Source organism: Amphibalanus amphitrite, unplaced genomic scaffold, assembly GCF_019059575.1.
Source record: "Amphibalanus amphitrite isolate SeventyFive unplaced genomic scaffold, NRLGWU_Aamphi_draft 000381F_arrow, whole genome shotgun sequence".
NCBI lineage: Eukaryota > Metazoa > Arthropoda > Thecostraca > Balanomorpha > Balanidae > Amphibalanus > Amphibalanus amphitrite.
The window spans coordinates 102,749-117,025 of NW_024881875.1; the positions used below are offsets into that span (position 1 = coordinate 102,749).

The 14,277-nt window shown below is 51.5% G+C and overlaps 1 protein-coding gene across 2 annotated transcripts; it reads right to left on the minus strand.

Moving 5' to 3' along the window:
• Positions 1-140: 140 nt before the first annotated feature.
• On the minus strand, positions 141-13,901 carry LOC122390084 (mitochondrial folate transporter/carrier-like). 2 transcript variants are annotated; one of them, XM_043382740.1, is made up of 7 exons: positions 13,300-13,901; positions 12,743-12,896; positions 12,377-12,514; positions 11,780-11,897; positions 7,795-7,908; positions 4,684-4,829; positions 141-1,326 (listed from the first exon to the last, which is right to left on the minus strand). In XM_043382740.1, exons 1-7 carry the CDS (start codon positions 13,457-13,459, stop codon positions 1,164-1,166), a joined length of 993 nt encoding a protein of 330 aa, XP_043238675.1. In that variant the 5' UTR covers positions 13,460-13,901; the 3' UTR covers positions 141-1,163. The 2 variants fall into 2 exon arrangements, with proteins under 2 accessions (XP_043238675.1, XP_043238674.1); XM_043382739.1 differs by having other exon boundaries at positions 12,743-12,901; positions 13,305-13,900.
• Positions 13,902-14,277: the final 376 nt, after the last annotated feature.

A 14,277-nucleotide genomic window follows, 5' to 3' on the forward strand; every position in this document is an offset into this window, starting at 1 on the left:
TTGGACTCTACCTCTCCTGCATCCTCTGTTTTCCTTCGTTTCCTCGAAGTCGGAAGGACCATCTCGCGTCCCGCGGCCCAGACGGTTCATCCTCGTCTTGCAACTTCCTTCGTGAACACTGATGTCACCCAAACACGAGCTGTTGGCCGAGCCTGTATTGCGCAATACGAGCGGACACCGCTGCCAAGTTATCACCTCATCATTTGACGGACGGGTGTGCCTTGGAAGACCGCCAGCCGCCGGCCGGAGAACGGCGGGATGCCGGGCGCACACGAGGTCATAATCACACACCATAGGCCATTCATGGGAAAGTGTGAGGGTCCCTGGATGTCGAACCGGTCGCGACTTCGTAAGGGTAGCTGATGGGTACGTAACGGGGTGGGCAGTGGAATACGACGAGACCCCTGAGACGTGATGATTAGGCGATGAGGGTTTGTAATGTATGATGGGAACCGCGACATGGCAGGTTCGTTGTCAGCACGGGTGGAGAATTGTGCTGGACTGGGGGTGCTCGAGCTCTCCCAATTCCACGCCGGCCACGCCGGCTTGGCTTTGGAGCCGCGGCCGGGCGGCGCGGGTCAAGGTCACCGCTAGGCGGCGGCGGATTTGCTGCGCCCGAGCACCCCCAGCTGGTCACAATTCTCCACCTATGGTTGTCAGGCAACTGGGGGATTTGGATCACGCTAGAGGGTGACGAAAATCCATTACCCCGGAGGCACAGCAGCTCAACATATTCAGTTCATCCTCCCTGCTAAATCAGACACTTGAGCATCAACGACATGCAAAACAAACAAAAAGCACGTCCAGTGAAAAACGTCGGTCAGTAGGTACCAGTATACAATTGCACCAAACCGGTCCAGTCTGGACACAAACGAGCATTCAACACGCGACCCAGTCACCAGGTGACTGCACAACACGAAAACAACACAACTAAATCACAAACACGACTTGGCGTTGAAGACTAGGTCACGGAAGTGTCGCTGCTCCCGGCCGCCGGGTGCGGGGACACGGGGCGCCAGTTGTCTGCGGACCAGTCGAGGGCCCAGCGCAGGGGCGCCCGGCGCGGCACAGTCGAGCGGACAATGGGTGACTGACGGTCGGCGCGCATATAAAGCGGCACAGCCCAGTTGACAGTGGATGCTGACAGCGGACGGTGGACTTGTCTACTCCTCCGCAGGGTCGGGCGGCGGCGTGTTCAACCGCTGAGTTCTGGCCTTCAGCCACCTGCTCACGGTCTCGTAGACGACGAACGTGATGGCGGTGGCCGGCACGACGCGAGTCAGGTTCGGCGCCAGGCCCTTGTAGAAGCCGCGCCAGCCCTCCTCCCTGCAATGGACACACGGGACACGGGGCAGGTCAGTGACCTACTCACAGGTCATGTGCGCCAGAATGTCGCACGTGAAAGGCACACATCAAGTTCGATTGAGCTGTTGACGCGGAGCTGTGAGTATTTATACCCGACACTATGGCTAAGAGGTCGCGGCCCGCCTCGGCTCCACAATGGCCGAGGTCAATGTCGCCCCCCCCCCCCCCTGCAGACGTCACCGCCTGGCAGCGTTGGTCGGACATTGGGCAAGGTCCGTCACACCAAGGCCCTAAAACATACGTCACACGGGTCGACGGAAGGCAATGTCCTGCAGCTTGGCAGCCACCTCGCCCGTCTCGACATTGTACTCTGCCACTTAACACCGAGCGACGGCCGGAAAACGAGTGTTTGCGACGGTAAACGTCGAATGCAGGGCGGCATTGTGACGAGACTTCTCTCGTGTGTGAGGGCTCGGGAGGCGTTTCATATGAAACCTTAGGTTCTGGTCCCCGACCCCTGGCATCTACGCACTTCGCAGTTTCTCCCATTCCACTCGGCGATACAGACCAAAAACCTGTTTTGTTTGTGCCCATCGAGCTCCGCCGGGCAGACGGACGTGATTTACATCAGCCGTGCGCATTACACAACTGGCTGTTACAGTGTTACATCAGCCGGCGCGCTGAGCTGCGCAGTGCGTAGGTCGCTGAACCTGCGTGGGTCGGCTCGAATACGCGCTGTGGAAGAAACTGGTATTGGGCGGATAGAGGGACAGCTCAAATTGAAGACAGAGAGGCGTTTGAATAAACGGCGGAGAACCGCTGTTGTCTGTTGGTACGGAGCTGTTGATAGTTAGATTGTTAGTGTAGATAGTCCGATTAGATTGTTTTGACCGTTCTCGACCACGCAGCACAGAGAACAGATGCTCAAGTGCGCTTTCGGTCACTAGTGCGATGACTGGCGGCCCTTGCCGAAGCTTGAGCTCGAGCGGAGGTCGCCGTAAGACCAGGGACGTCTCCCGAGTTTCCGGCAGTCCGACCGCAGTCCGACGGCCGCAGTCTATATCCGTCTGCGTTATTAGAACGTCCCGGCAGGAGCACCGTACCTTATTAGACGGGAACGACGTCCGACGAGCGACGGAAAAGTTCCAGAGGCCTGAGACCAGAATAGCGTCATCAGGCAGGCGGTCTCCAATAGTGGAGAGCGGAACCGGATGGCGGATACACCATGGAAACGGACTGGCTTGCGCCAAACGACCGTACTGTGCTGTCGATCTACGACCACGGCTCGACTAACAACGGCTTTTTACTTCTTTCGTGCTCACAAAATCCTTTGGTCGATATCACAACGTTTCTGCCCTGCAGCGTTGCGCCAGCCCGTGCCCGCCGGTCTCTGACCTTGCGAGGTACGCGGTGACCCTGTCCGCCCTCCAGCCGTCCGTCGGTGTCGATGGGGATGGGGGAGGGGAGGTCACAGCCCCGGCTGGCAGTGCCGTCGGCCGTCGTCGGATCACGCGGCCCTTCTATTCCCGTACCGCCCGTCCCCAGCCGCGCCGGACGGACGGATGCCGCCCGTCCCCAGCCAGACGGGCGACAATGTGACGTCACCGAACGGGTGACCGATGACGTCACACGGAGCACACCTGGCTGGTCTGATCGAACGGTTGGGACCCGTTCAATATGGTTGAATGTGGCTTGGCCATGAACTGGGAGAGAGACAGACAGCAGTTGACCGATACGAGGAGTCTACAGTGAAGCGCTACTCCAGCCTGCTCATTTTCGCATCACTTAGCACGTATTTTTTATGTTCACTCCACACTCGGCGGGTCATTTCTAAAACGCCCGGAGAAAAAGATGCCCAGGTGTATCTTCCAAGCAGTCAAAGATTATCTCGATTCTGATTCCGCTGACGCGCTTGTAAGTAAAACAGGAGAAATGACGCTGTAACTAACTCCGACCAGCTTGTCACAAGTTGAGTCAGCCTGTCACCTAGCTGTCAGGCAATGCTGACCGTTCGCCTTGACCAGAGGTCCACCCATGTCACCGCCCCGGTTACGTAATGCGCGTGCCAAGCCGCCGCGCCGCGGATTCCTGGTTCAGCCGCCGGGGGCGGTCGAGGCCAAGTCGGTCGGTGGGCCCCGTAGCATTGAACCCTGAGGCGCTGGCCAGGTGCCAAGCCCTTAGGGCCAACTCAGCGCATCGTTTGAAGGGCGGATCACAGACGCTGAGTGAAGATGGACAGCAGTAGAAAAAGGACGTGATCGAAAAGTCCAAACGTATCAGCCGTAAACCTAGAATACCTAAGTCGCCTTCTGCCGGTACAGTCAAAATCTTGACAAATAAAAGCTATGTCGTCTGGTCGCTGGCAGCCTGAACAAATTGCTGGCTCGAAATTCATAGCAGCGTCAACAATTCGTTGGCCGTAATCATGCCGCCACCAAACCGGGAGCTCGTTGCATCAGCGAGCTCGTTGATGACAATGCAAACAACGGCATGATGGAAGAGAAAATCCATACATCGATAACAAATGACATGATAAAAATAACGATCACAGCGTTCGTTCAATAGCTTCGAAAATAATCGTGGCACGAAAAGTTCATGAATTCGGTTCTTCAGCTGAATATAAACTCACAACCTACGCTAAAGGGGGACCTGGAATGTTGGGCGCAACCTGTGCTAGCCTCTTTTTAGTTTGAATGAAGAGTTCGAACTACTCGAACGAAATACACTTATAGTTCTCACCATCAATAAAACCGCGTTCCGTTGTGTTCCCTCTTCCTACCTAATCCCTAGACCTAACCCTACTTCCCGTTCCATGACGGTCCTTAGCCAGCCGTTAGTTTGCACGCTTTTCGAGCCTGTTTGTCACCGCCGCGGAAGCCGCCGCCGTCCGTCCCCGTCCGTTAGCACTCACCCACACACAGACACAACCACATCACTAGACGACACTTTATTCCACACGTCTCTGAGTGACGAACCGCGCGCCGCGGGCGGCCCGACGTACACCGATCGGCCCAGCCCGCCCGCGCACACCGTCACACTCTGTCCCGGACCGCCGACGGGCGCCTCACAGAGGCCGCCGACACTGAGCGCACATCACAGTCAGTTCCCGTTCGGCTCACACGCGCTCCCGACGGCAGACGACAGACGGCGCGGCGGCGGCTCCCCCGGCTCCCCTCACAGATCTACTCTTCAGCGGCTGCGGGCTGAGCCGGCGGCGGGGCGGCGGTCTCCGCGCCCGCCTCGCCGCCGGTCTCCGCCCGTCAGCTGATCGCCCGGTTGGCCAGCAGTTCGTACACGAGGAACACACAGCAGATGTTGGGCGTCACGTGGCACAGATAGGGCGTGAGGCCCTTGTAGAGGCCGCGCACGCCCTCGTACCTCAGAATGCGCCGGATCACGTCCATGGAGCCGGCGTACTCGACGTGGTGGTCCTGGAGCCGGGCGCGCACCACCTGGTACGGGTAGGTGACGAACGCCGCCAACAGCTTCGACAGCGCCGCGAACTGCAGGTACTCGAACGTCGACTGAAACGGAGCGGGGGAGCGCGTGGTTAGAGAGGGAGTGAGGGAGACATGGGTATTGGGAGCGGTTACAAACACAAGATTGCGGCATAGAGTCAGTCACTCGCTCTGGAATAATAACACATGTAAAACGGAAGGAAACAAAACATCCTGGACAGGTGATCTTGCTCCGGAGTCCGGACGATCTGAAAGTCTCGAGCATCCACTCATACTGGATTCTACAATCTACAGTCAATGACCACGGTCTCTACACCCCAGATTACTGAACGATATCTCCTGGACCAGTAACCATGACTGAGCAGAATCCCGTACAGCGTTAATGATCCCGGGCCCAGGGACACTGGCTACATACATACACCCAGACACATCACGTGAGGGTACAGGCGCCCAACGTACCCCGCAGCACAATGTAAACATACGCGTTGGTGTACACGTATTCGGTCAACCACATGGGCCGGCCCCGACTGGATACATGGGTCAGATTCATGGCTACCCAAGAGGAAGCTCTACGACGGGGACCCTACTTACTTGTAGTGCAGGCAGAACAAACCGTCCGAGATAAAACAAAAACGAAACGCGTCACCCAGTCCACAGCTGCGATAACTAGGTAGACAGTAGCCAGATGGAAGAAAAGGTAACAATTGGAGCGGCGCCGGCGGCAAAAACCCCGTCCCACAGGTGCCGACTGTGAACCCGGCCACAGTGTGTCCCTGTCCAGAGGCCGGTAACGACAGGACGCCCTCCCAGCGGCGGTGGACCGACAAGGGGAGAGAACACGGCTGACTGACCGGTCCTCTCCCACTGACGTCACAGAGCAGCTGCGAAAGGTCAACGGTGACGTCTGGAGGAGATCGGGTCGCAAGGCGCAGTGCCGAGCCCGCAGTGGGACCCACAGGACGCTGAAAGAAAATCGCGACGTGCATACTGCATACATATCTTAGATATCTGACATGCCACTTCGCCACTGAATAGCGTCAATGTAAAACCTACAGTTGGTTCTACTAAAGCTGCAATGTCATGATCCAGAGTTTTCTAGATAATCATTCCTCCACACAAAATCCATTGAGTATCGGTCAATTAACTAAAGCCGCGGTATCCAGAATCCACGCTCCTGACCAAACGATCGCCTGTATTGCATCTGATAATCCCACTCCAGAACGGTCAGTTCCAGAGCTTCTCCGCGCACTACGCAGCAGCCGGTCAGGTATGTTACTATGCGGGCGGCGCCACGCGCCGGGCCTGGCTGGTCGGCGGCGCTGCGGCCTTGGAGAGCCCCTCTCACGGCACGCGACGTCACCAGACAGGGAACTGCGCCGCAGAGTGCGTGACCCACATTAGAAAGGGACGGAACGGCCGGGGAATGTGCTCATTCGGTGGATCAGAAGCTAATATGATGGGCGGAAAATATTTGTTATGAAGCCCGTTTGTCATTTCTTATCATGAAGGAGGAATTTTATTAGATGAAACAGAAACCCACCTCCACGCCTTGTAATTAAAATGCGCTCATGAGGCATTTCTTTCGGGGCTACTGATATCGATCCATATCCAATTAATTGGCCTATGCCCATTTCTACGCAAACGATTTAAATCATATGCGCCATGCCTCCGCTCCCCGCATTTTACCGCATCCCCTCTCTCTCTCTCCCCAGGCAGAGGCGTCGCTCCCGCTGTTACCAAGAGCCCAGTCTCCCTCCTTCCCCTCCCTTCGGGAGCATCAACCTCCCATCGCTCCCGGCCCGGACCCGGCGTCAGCGTGTCGTCACAAAAACAGGCGGCCGCCCCGCCCCCTGAAATACCAGATCACTCCGGTTCAAACCAGACCGGACACCGGGCTCGCGCCGCGTCTACCCAGCGGTTATGACGGGAACTCGGGGATAGACAGAGGGGAGATCAATGTAAGGCTGAGGTGACCAAATGGAGGTATCACGCGATCTGGACTAACCGGCCATAACCAACAATAACCACCGACAATATCGAGCACTTGGCCTGGTGCGGTCCTTGCAACGAGTGGAAAGTTACCGCCGTGAACAATTCCGCTCAATGCCAAGGAGTCCTTCGAGCATTTTCCTTTGACGTTCGTAACACTGGCGACGTAGCGTGGAATGACTGAAAAGACCAGAGGGTCACCCGGGCCTCAGCTGATGACCTTCATACAAGGGCGGTATGGAGCCGGGGCCGCCGTGTGCCAGTGCGCGCCTTCAGAGTACTCTCAGCTCAGCATTGCAGAAGACGGCCGGGACCACCGCTCCCTGAAACTAACGCTGGACAATCCACCCCGGTGTTAATGTTCAGCCCGGGGTTGCTGGTCCGCTGTATAAATAAACTCGGATGACCGACTCTGTAAGTTCTAGAACCCTACCACTGCATGACTGTAGTCGATGAACTTAAAAGTGAAGTTATATAACCACGGTTCAACTTGACAGGTGCAAGTGGAACAGTATGCCATGACGCTGGACCGAAAAGCACCGTATCCAGAGTAGATAAGACCCAGCGCTCCTGTCGTCTCCGATCGATGGACATGGACACACACGTCTGACCTCGATACACCCCTGTGACGTCACGGCCCCGCCTCCGGCCAGCCCCGGCCCGCTCTCGCCGATACAGCTGTTTATGGGGGCGTGTGCTTGGAGCTGAACAAACGACCAGTGTTCAGACGCCGGTGTATGCTGTACTATACTGACATCAAACAAATACTTTGGACGGTGTGCGAACCATTAGGGATGCTTTTCAACCAGGGCATAGCAATCAAACACATTTGGGCGGAATCACGTTAACCTTTAACGTCTATCACACAGCAATAATTGCTCTATTTTCCATTCGAGTCAAACATCAGTCACCCATGCAGACTTCGACAAAGAGCCAACAAAAATCCGAGCGCACAGTCAATACCTCTCTAACCCACAGGCATCGTTCACATCAGCGTGATCTCTTTGGGATCAGACATCGCGCCCGATCGACGGTCACTCACCAGTTTGGCGTCGATCGCCTGTCCCCTGCGCACGTTGTAGGCCGTCTTCATCTGTTCATACACCATGAACTGCAGCGCTCCGTGCGACACGCCCCACACGCCCGGGATGAAACCCTGAAAAAACAGCGAACGTGAAAAATCGTATACAAATCGGAACGCAACATACACGATGTACTCGTTCCTGAAAAATTGTAAGCATAGGCAGAGAAACGTGAAAGTGAGAATAGCGGATGCCATGGTCATTCGGCCCTGAGATGCACCCCTCCCCCTCTCTCTGCAAGGAAGTGAGCGGGGTAAGATGATGACATTAATGAGCGGGACTCATTGGTCGTATGGTCTCGCGCAGCGCAGCCGCTGCCAGTCAGGGCCGTACCCCACAAGGTTACTGGTATGATGGAGGTCACTGGTGGATAGGTTAGCAGCGGTACAGCTGGAACAGACGCAGGCAACACTCACACAGTGAACTGACCAGTGTTATAAGCAGTGCTTTCACTTCGAAATAAGGCATTGGTGCAGAACGGGAGCTTGAAGCACACACTGCCGTCGCCGGGCTCAAACTTAACCTGACTTAAAGGGACCCTCCCCACCTTCAAAAAAGTTTATGAATTGGCATGAAAGTGATGTCGCTCGGTTCAGAAAGAGCGAAAACGAATGTCTACCAAATTTCACCGAAAAGTATTCACCGGTTTTCAAGATATTAGACTTTTACTTTTGTTTACTTTTTTGGGATCTCCGCTGTTTCTAGCGACTTTATTTTAGAAGTGCGGCGTTTGCGGCAGATGTTGCGCGCAAATAGCATATACCACCGCGTGCTACAAAACGTTTTAGTCAAACATTTAAAAATCGTTAGATATCTGCGCTGACGTCACACATTCAGAGGGGTATTCCTAAGCATTAGCCCCTCTGAATCAAAATGCTGCAATTTTGAAATTCAATATTTCCGATTTAAGGCATTTCTCGATGTTGTGAGTGCCGAAACCGGTAATTGTGAGCCAGGGACCCCATTTTGGCTATCTCAACTCAAATCTAATGTTAAGGTGGGAGGGTCCCTTTAAAGGGACTATCCCACCTTCTAAAATGTTGTTAAAACCAGTTAAATTGTGCCCGACTTTATAGATTGGATGACCAGGAACACGGTTCTGGCATTTATTTTTCATTAAACATCTTAGGCTTCCCATATTCCAAACACAAACTTTCAAATATGTGACGTCACAGCCCAAAATTACCTCCTTCCCCAGGCCACATTACTGTCATAAAGCTGATTCTTTTTACTCTGTAGGCACCACATTAAAGTTCAGACCAAGTTTTAAGGTATATGTCAAGTTTACGTCCTAAGCACATATCAATGATAATTGTTTCACATTCCTACGTATTTTGACGTGCTGAATCCAAAAATCATACTTACATGTCTCGCAAGAACAAAATTATCACCAATACACTAAGCAATTACACCTTCCCACAACACACGATCAAAACAAATCGAGAGGAAATTGAAAGTGTCCAGCCTTGCCATTTGTGAAAAATATTTTGTCCTTTTTTAATGTCGAGAAATAAAAACATTCAATATATTATAAAAATAAATAGGAAATATGTAAAAAATATTTATTTAAAAAGAAATATTATTATTAGAAATAGAATAGCAAAACAACAAAGGGGAAATGTTGGGAACCGGGGTTATTGGCTGGGGGGGGAGGAAAGGAAAATCCTGAGAACTGGGGGGCGATTACTTGTGCAAAGTTGGCCAAAATCAAGAATGATATCTAACAGTTGCTATTCAACTGTGAATAATGACGTCATAATATTTCTCGCGGCGAAGCAGCGCAGTGCCGAAGGCAATGCCTTAGGAGAGATTACAGGCAAGAGTAAATCAAATATTTTTAGGTTAAGTGGTTATGTATCTGGCTTCAGGCCGAAGGCCTGAAGCCTGATGCATGACCACTTAACCTAAAAATATTTGATTTACTCTTGCCTGCAATCTATTCCTGCAAGCAACTTTTTCCTTATCCCCGGTAGGCAAAAATCAGTAGGTTAGGTTAGGTTAGGTTAGGTTAGGTTAGGTTAGGTTAGGTTAGGTTAGGTTAGGTTAGGTTAGGTTAGGTTAGGTCAAGTCAGGTAAGGTTAGGTTAGGTAACAATTAGATTTGAGGCAAGAACCCCGATTCCTAAAATTTCCCAAATATTGTAACCATTCTTATCGTATTTTTCTCCATCCCCTCCCCACAAACCCCGGTTCCCGACATTTCCCTATGACGTCATTTTCATTTTTTCTCTCCCCCACCCATGAACCCCGATCCCCAACATTTCCCTGTTTTTCTAACCCTCCCCACCCAATAACCCCGGTTCCCAACATTTCCCCTTTGTTGTTTTGCTATTCTATTTCTAATAATAATATTTCTTTTTAAATAAATATTTTTTACATATTTCCTATCTATTTTTATAATATATTGAATGTTTTTATTTCTCGACATTAAAAAAAGACAAAATATTTTTCACAAATGGCAACGCTGGACACTTTCAATTTCCTCTCGATTTGTTTTGATCGTGTGTTGTGGGAAGGTGTAATTGCTTAGTGTATTGGTGATAATTTTGTTCTTGCGAGACATGTAAGTATGATTTTTGGATTCAGCATGTCAAAATATGTAAGATTATGAAAGAAATATCATTGAAATGTGCTTAGGACGTAAACTTGACATTTACCAGTTTTAAGCGATTTTTCAACGAACAAACCCATTTAAATCAGAATGACCAATTGACCAAACGAGGTGACGTCACACTAACGGTCGCTCCATGTTGAAGATAGGGCTTTGTACAAGGCCCATTTTCAAATGAAGGGAACGAATTTCTTCAACACCAAGAGGCCGCGGGGGTTGCAACCTAGATAGATAGTGGTTTCTGAACCTCGCCGCAAACTTGGCTATCTCAACTCAAACCCCATGTTAAAGGTGGGATAGTCCCTTTAAGCGGCGTTAGGCAAAACACAGCACCCGTTTGGTTATCGCGTCGAGCCAATGCCCCGTACGTCCTCTCTCATTAGTCATTGCACATTTGAATTCACTGATCCCGGTATATTAAGCTCCACGACGTGATCACGGAATAAGTTTTTAGCATCAGCCCTGTGGGGCTTTGCAATTGGGAATAGCACATGACTCTCGGATTTATATTTTACATATTTTATCTCTCATGACCTTGTTTATGTTTTAGGGCCTTGCTCATGACTCACTGCGAAAGCCTTTCCAATTAAATACGATGGAATGAGGTATTTTGTGACGTCCCTGTGCTATGCCATCAGGAAGTTAATAATTCAGAACGAGTCAGCAGTTAAAACCGTCCCGGGATATACCGACATTTTCAGCACCGCAAGAATGAAGCAGCCGAAACTATTAATCGTCAAAACACAACACCCGTCCACTTCTCAGTTCTCAGAGCCAATAAAACATTCTTCCACAGAAAGCCCTACAACGCCCGACTACAAACAAAACAACGCTGCAATGAGACGAATCGATTCCATAAGAACCCCGTCACCCCGTGCCGAAAGGCGTGCCTGGCAGCCGGCCGGACCTCGGGCTGGGGTCGATCAATACAGTCTCGGAACGGTCTGACGTCAGCACACGGCCACACATGACGCTGAGGGGGGGGGGGGGGGGCAGGGGTAACTCGGGAAATGAATAACCTGTCCAGCGGCCAGCGGCCCGTGCCCTCCCGCCTCTACCTTCCAGTTCGGAAACTGACTCTGAAACTATTCCTCCTCTGAGTTTTCGTCTCCGAGTTCTCTCAGCCTCCCCTTTCTCCCTCGGTCTAGACTCTTTCCTTCCTCAGTGGCGGAAAATCTTATCTCCGGCGGCGGCCCTGGTGGCTGTCAGCTCAGCTCCAGAGGGAAGTCCCCGTCCTGTCCGGCTGCGCAGTGGGGGTACGTGGGATGTGGGAGCGGGACAGGGGGTCCCCGGGACAGGCAGGCTGCCGACCACCCCCGGTCGTTACCCACTCACCTTGTACAGACCGCGCACGCCCTCGTACTGGTACGTTTTGCGGAACGCGTCGATCATGCCGCCGTACTTTTTACTCTCGGGCAGGTTGGACACGTCCGAGGTGTACTGAAGGCAGAGTCTGCACGGAGAGCAGGAGGGAGGGAGGGGGCTCAGTCACGTACCGCACCGGAAAACTTTGTGATATTCTAATGCAAAATATAATTTGGGAAAGAAATATCAATAAATTAAACTGTTACAAACACGTAGGTAGTTGTTGGGTACAAATCTTCGCTTGCATTCCATATTACGAGCCAAACAACTCACGAAAGCTTGCGCAAACTTTTGAACGGCGATAACCCAAAGCACATTGTCCACCAATCAAGCTCAAATCTCGAAATGAAGCAGCCGGTCTAACCACTACGATATCCCGTTGTCATTTATTGCGCTAGACCGGTTACTTTTTGGTAAAACGAATCCGGCAATCTGGCCATCATACGCTCGCTTGCATCTTCAACGGACAGCGCACGCAAGGTACGCGAACCGCCGCGGGAAGGGTCAGAGTGACAGGGGGAGATAAGCAGAGCGGTGCGGCGGCAACTCACCGCGCTGCTGTCTCACCTGGTTTTGACCACCCAGATGGGGTTCGTGACCACCAGGGTGAGCACACCAGCCTCCGAGGCGGCCAGCATGTGCCGCGCGGCGCCCAGGTCCCTCTGTGAGTCGCCGTCCTGCATGTACGACTTGATGGACCCGTAGCTGGCGGCACGACAGCGGACACAGGTCAGCAATCGCGCTTCACACGGAACAAGCATTGAATGTCCACAAATAAATAGCGTCTATGCATCTTCAAAAATAACGATATGTTTACGATACGTTTACAGAACTTAATTTCCAAACATATGTATATCTAGCATGATTGAACGACATAAGCAAAAACACTGATGGCCTCTAATAATGGCCGAATAAACTGTGATGGATACTTACAACAGGAAGTAGAGCCCCCAGGCGGAGCCGGCGCCCCACACGTTGGGTGTGACTCCTCGGTAGAGACCGCGGACCCCCTCTGTGCTGAAGATGGTCCCGAACGCGTTCAGCATGCCATTGTAGTGTGGCCGGGAGCGGATCACGCCGTCATCCACTGCAGTACGGAATCAATGTCAAAATAAACACTGCTAAATAGTGGGGATAATTCAATCATCTGCCAGTGATCTGGACACCTTGTTATAGCAACTCAAATCTAGTCAGGGATGACAAAAGGTGATCAAGTTTCAACTATATTTAGCGACATTTTGATTTATTTTTATAGCATTTTGTCCACATATGTTCATTATTAGGTACCTACTCAGTAATATATGCATAAGGCATGTACAGATTACAGGCTCCAGCCCCAGGAGAAACAATTCATTAAATCTCCAGCAGTTCAGAATCAAGTTTAGGCAGTGGGTATGACTACAATCGCTGCAAATTAATGCATCATATTTTTTACTTAAGTGTCAAAAAGCAATATTTTCAATGAAAATCATTCCGTACACCATCCATACCTGCAAATCTGATTTTGATGAGATCTAGAGGGTGCAGAATCAGAGTAGATGCAATGCCACCTGCCATGCCTGCAGTTAAGTGTTCATATCTAAGAGATGATATCAAGCTCCTGAACATTGGAGTTGGTTTCTTCTGATTCACACTAGCCTCCGATGCCATGATTGTTTTCAGCTGTTCTAATGGCAGCTATAACCTGCCAAATCACCTAAGTGTGAGGGGAAAATATGATAAAAGCTTTCCTTATAAAGAAAACTATATGACAGATGAAGCCTGTCTGCATGTCTCTTGAGCATTCTTGAATATTGAAGAACTTGTCTTGCTCATGCTAAGCTTCATCCTCCACCACGATAACCTTCTTACGTCGCCCAGAGCACAATAACGATTTGGTCACAATACAAATGCAACCTTGTTTTCTTCCAAAATTAGCGCCAAATTGAAATTCACAATCTAACACGCATATGTCGGCACTTTTCCACAAAGCACGGACGACAGCACACGCAGACCGCACCTCTCCGCCCACGGACCTCGACTGACAACGCGCTCGGTGACTGACGCATATCGACGCAGGCACGCCACGATCGCCGCTTTTCCTCTCGTTTGGCAGCCTGAAACTCCTTCATGCGGCAAAACTTTTTCTTCAATTTCCGTCACCAGGATATGTGCTGAGTGCTGGGGAAACAGGAACTGTGCCCGTGCGATTGATCTGCGGTATATAGGGCCTTGATCTGCATTAGTGGCCTGCGGAAAAAGGTGCTCGGATCAGTCTGAATAGATAGGTTCATAGTTTGAAACAGCGCCGTTGCAACGATGCTGCCTGGCCACAAGCGGCCATCACAAATCAACTCAAGGATGCGTCATTCGAGATTGCCTTATTCATATCTCCTCGGCAGACGTCTGTGTGATTTGTGACTGCAAATAGGTCACCAATCCATCCATGTTCTACACATACTTGATGTCATTGTTTGGAATCGTACATG

Bases quoted from the DNA above. Each gene is read 5' to 3' on its own strand.
- LOC122390084 (XM_043382740.1), bottom strand. From the start codon at position 13,459: ATGGCATCGGAGGCTAGTGTGAATCAGAAGAAACCAACTCCAATGTTC. The intron at 12,515-12,742 runs GTAAGTATCCAT...TCGTGCCGCCAG, and splicing joins TGGGGGCTCTACTTCCTGTT to CTACGGGTCCATCAAGTCGT. The intron at 11,898-12,376 runs GTGAGACAGCAG...CTCTCCGTGCAG, and splicing joins ATCTGGGTGGTCAAAACCAG to ACTCTGCCTTCAGTACACCT.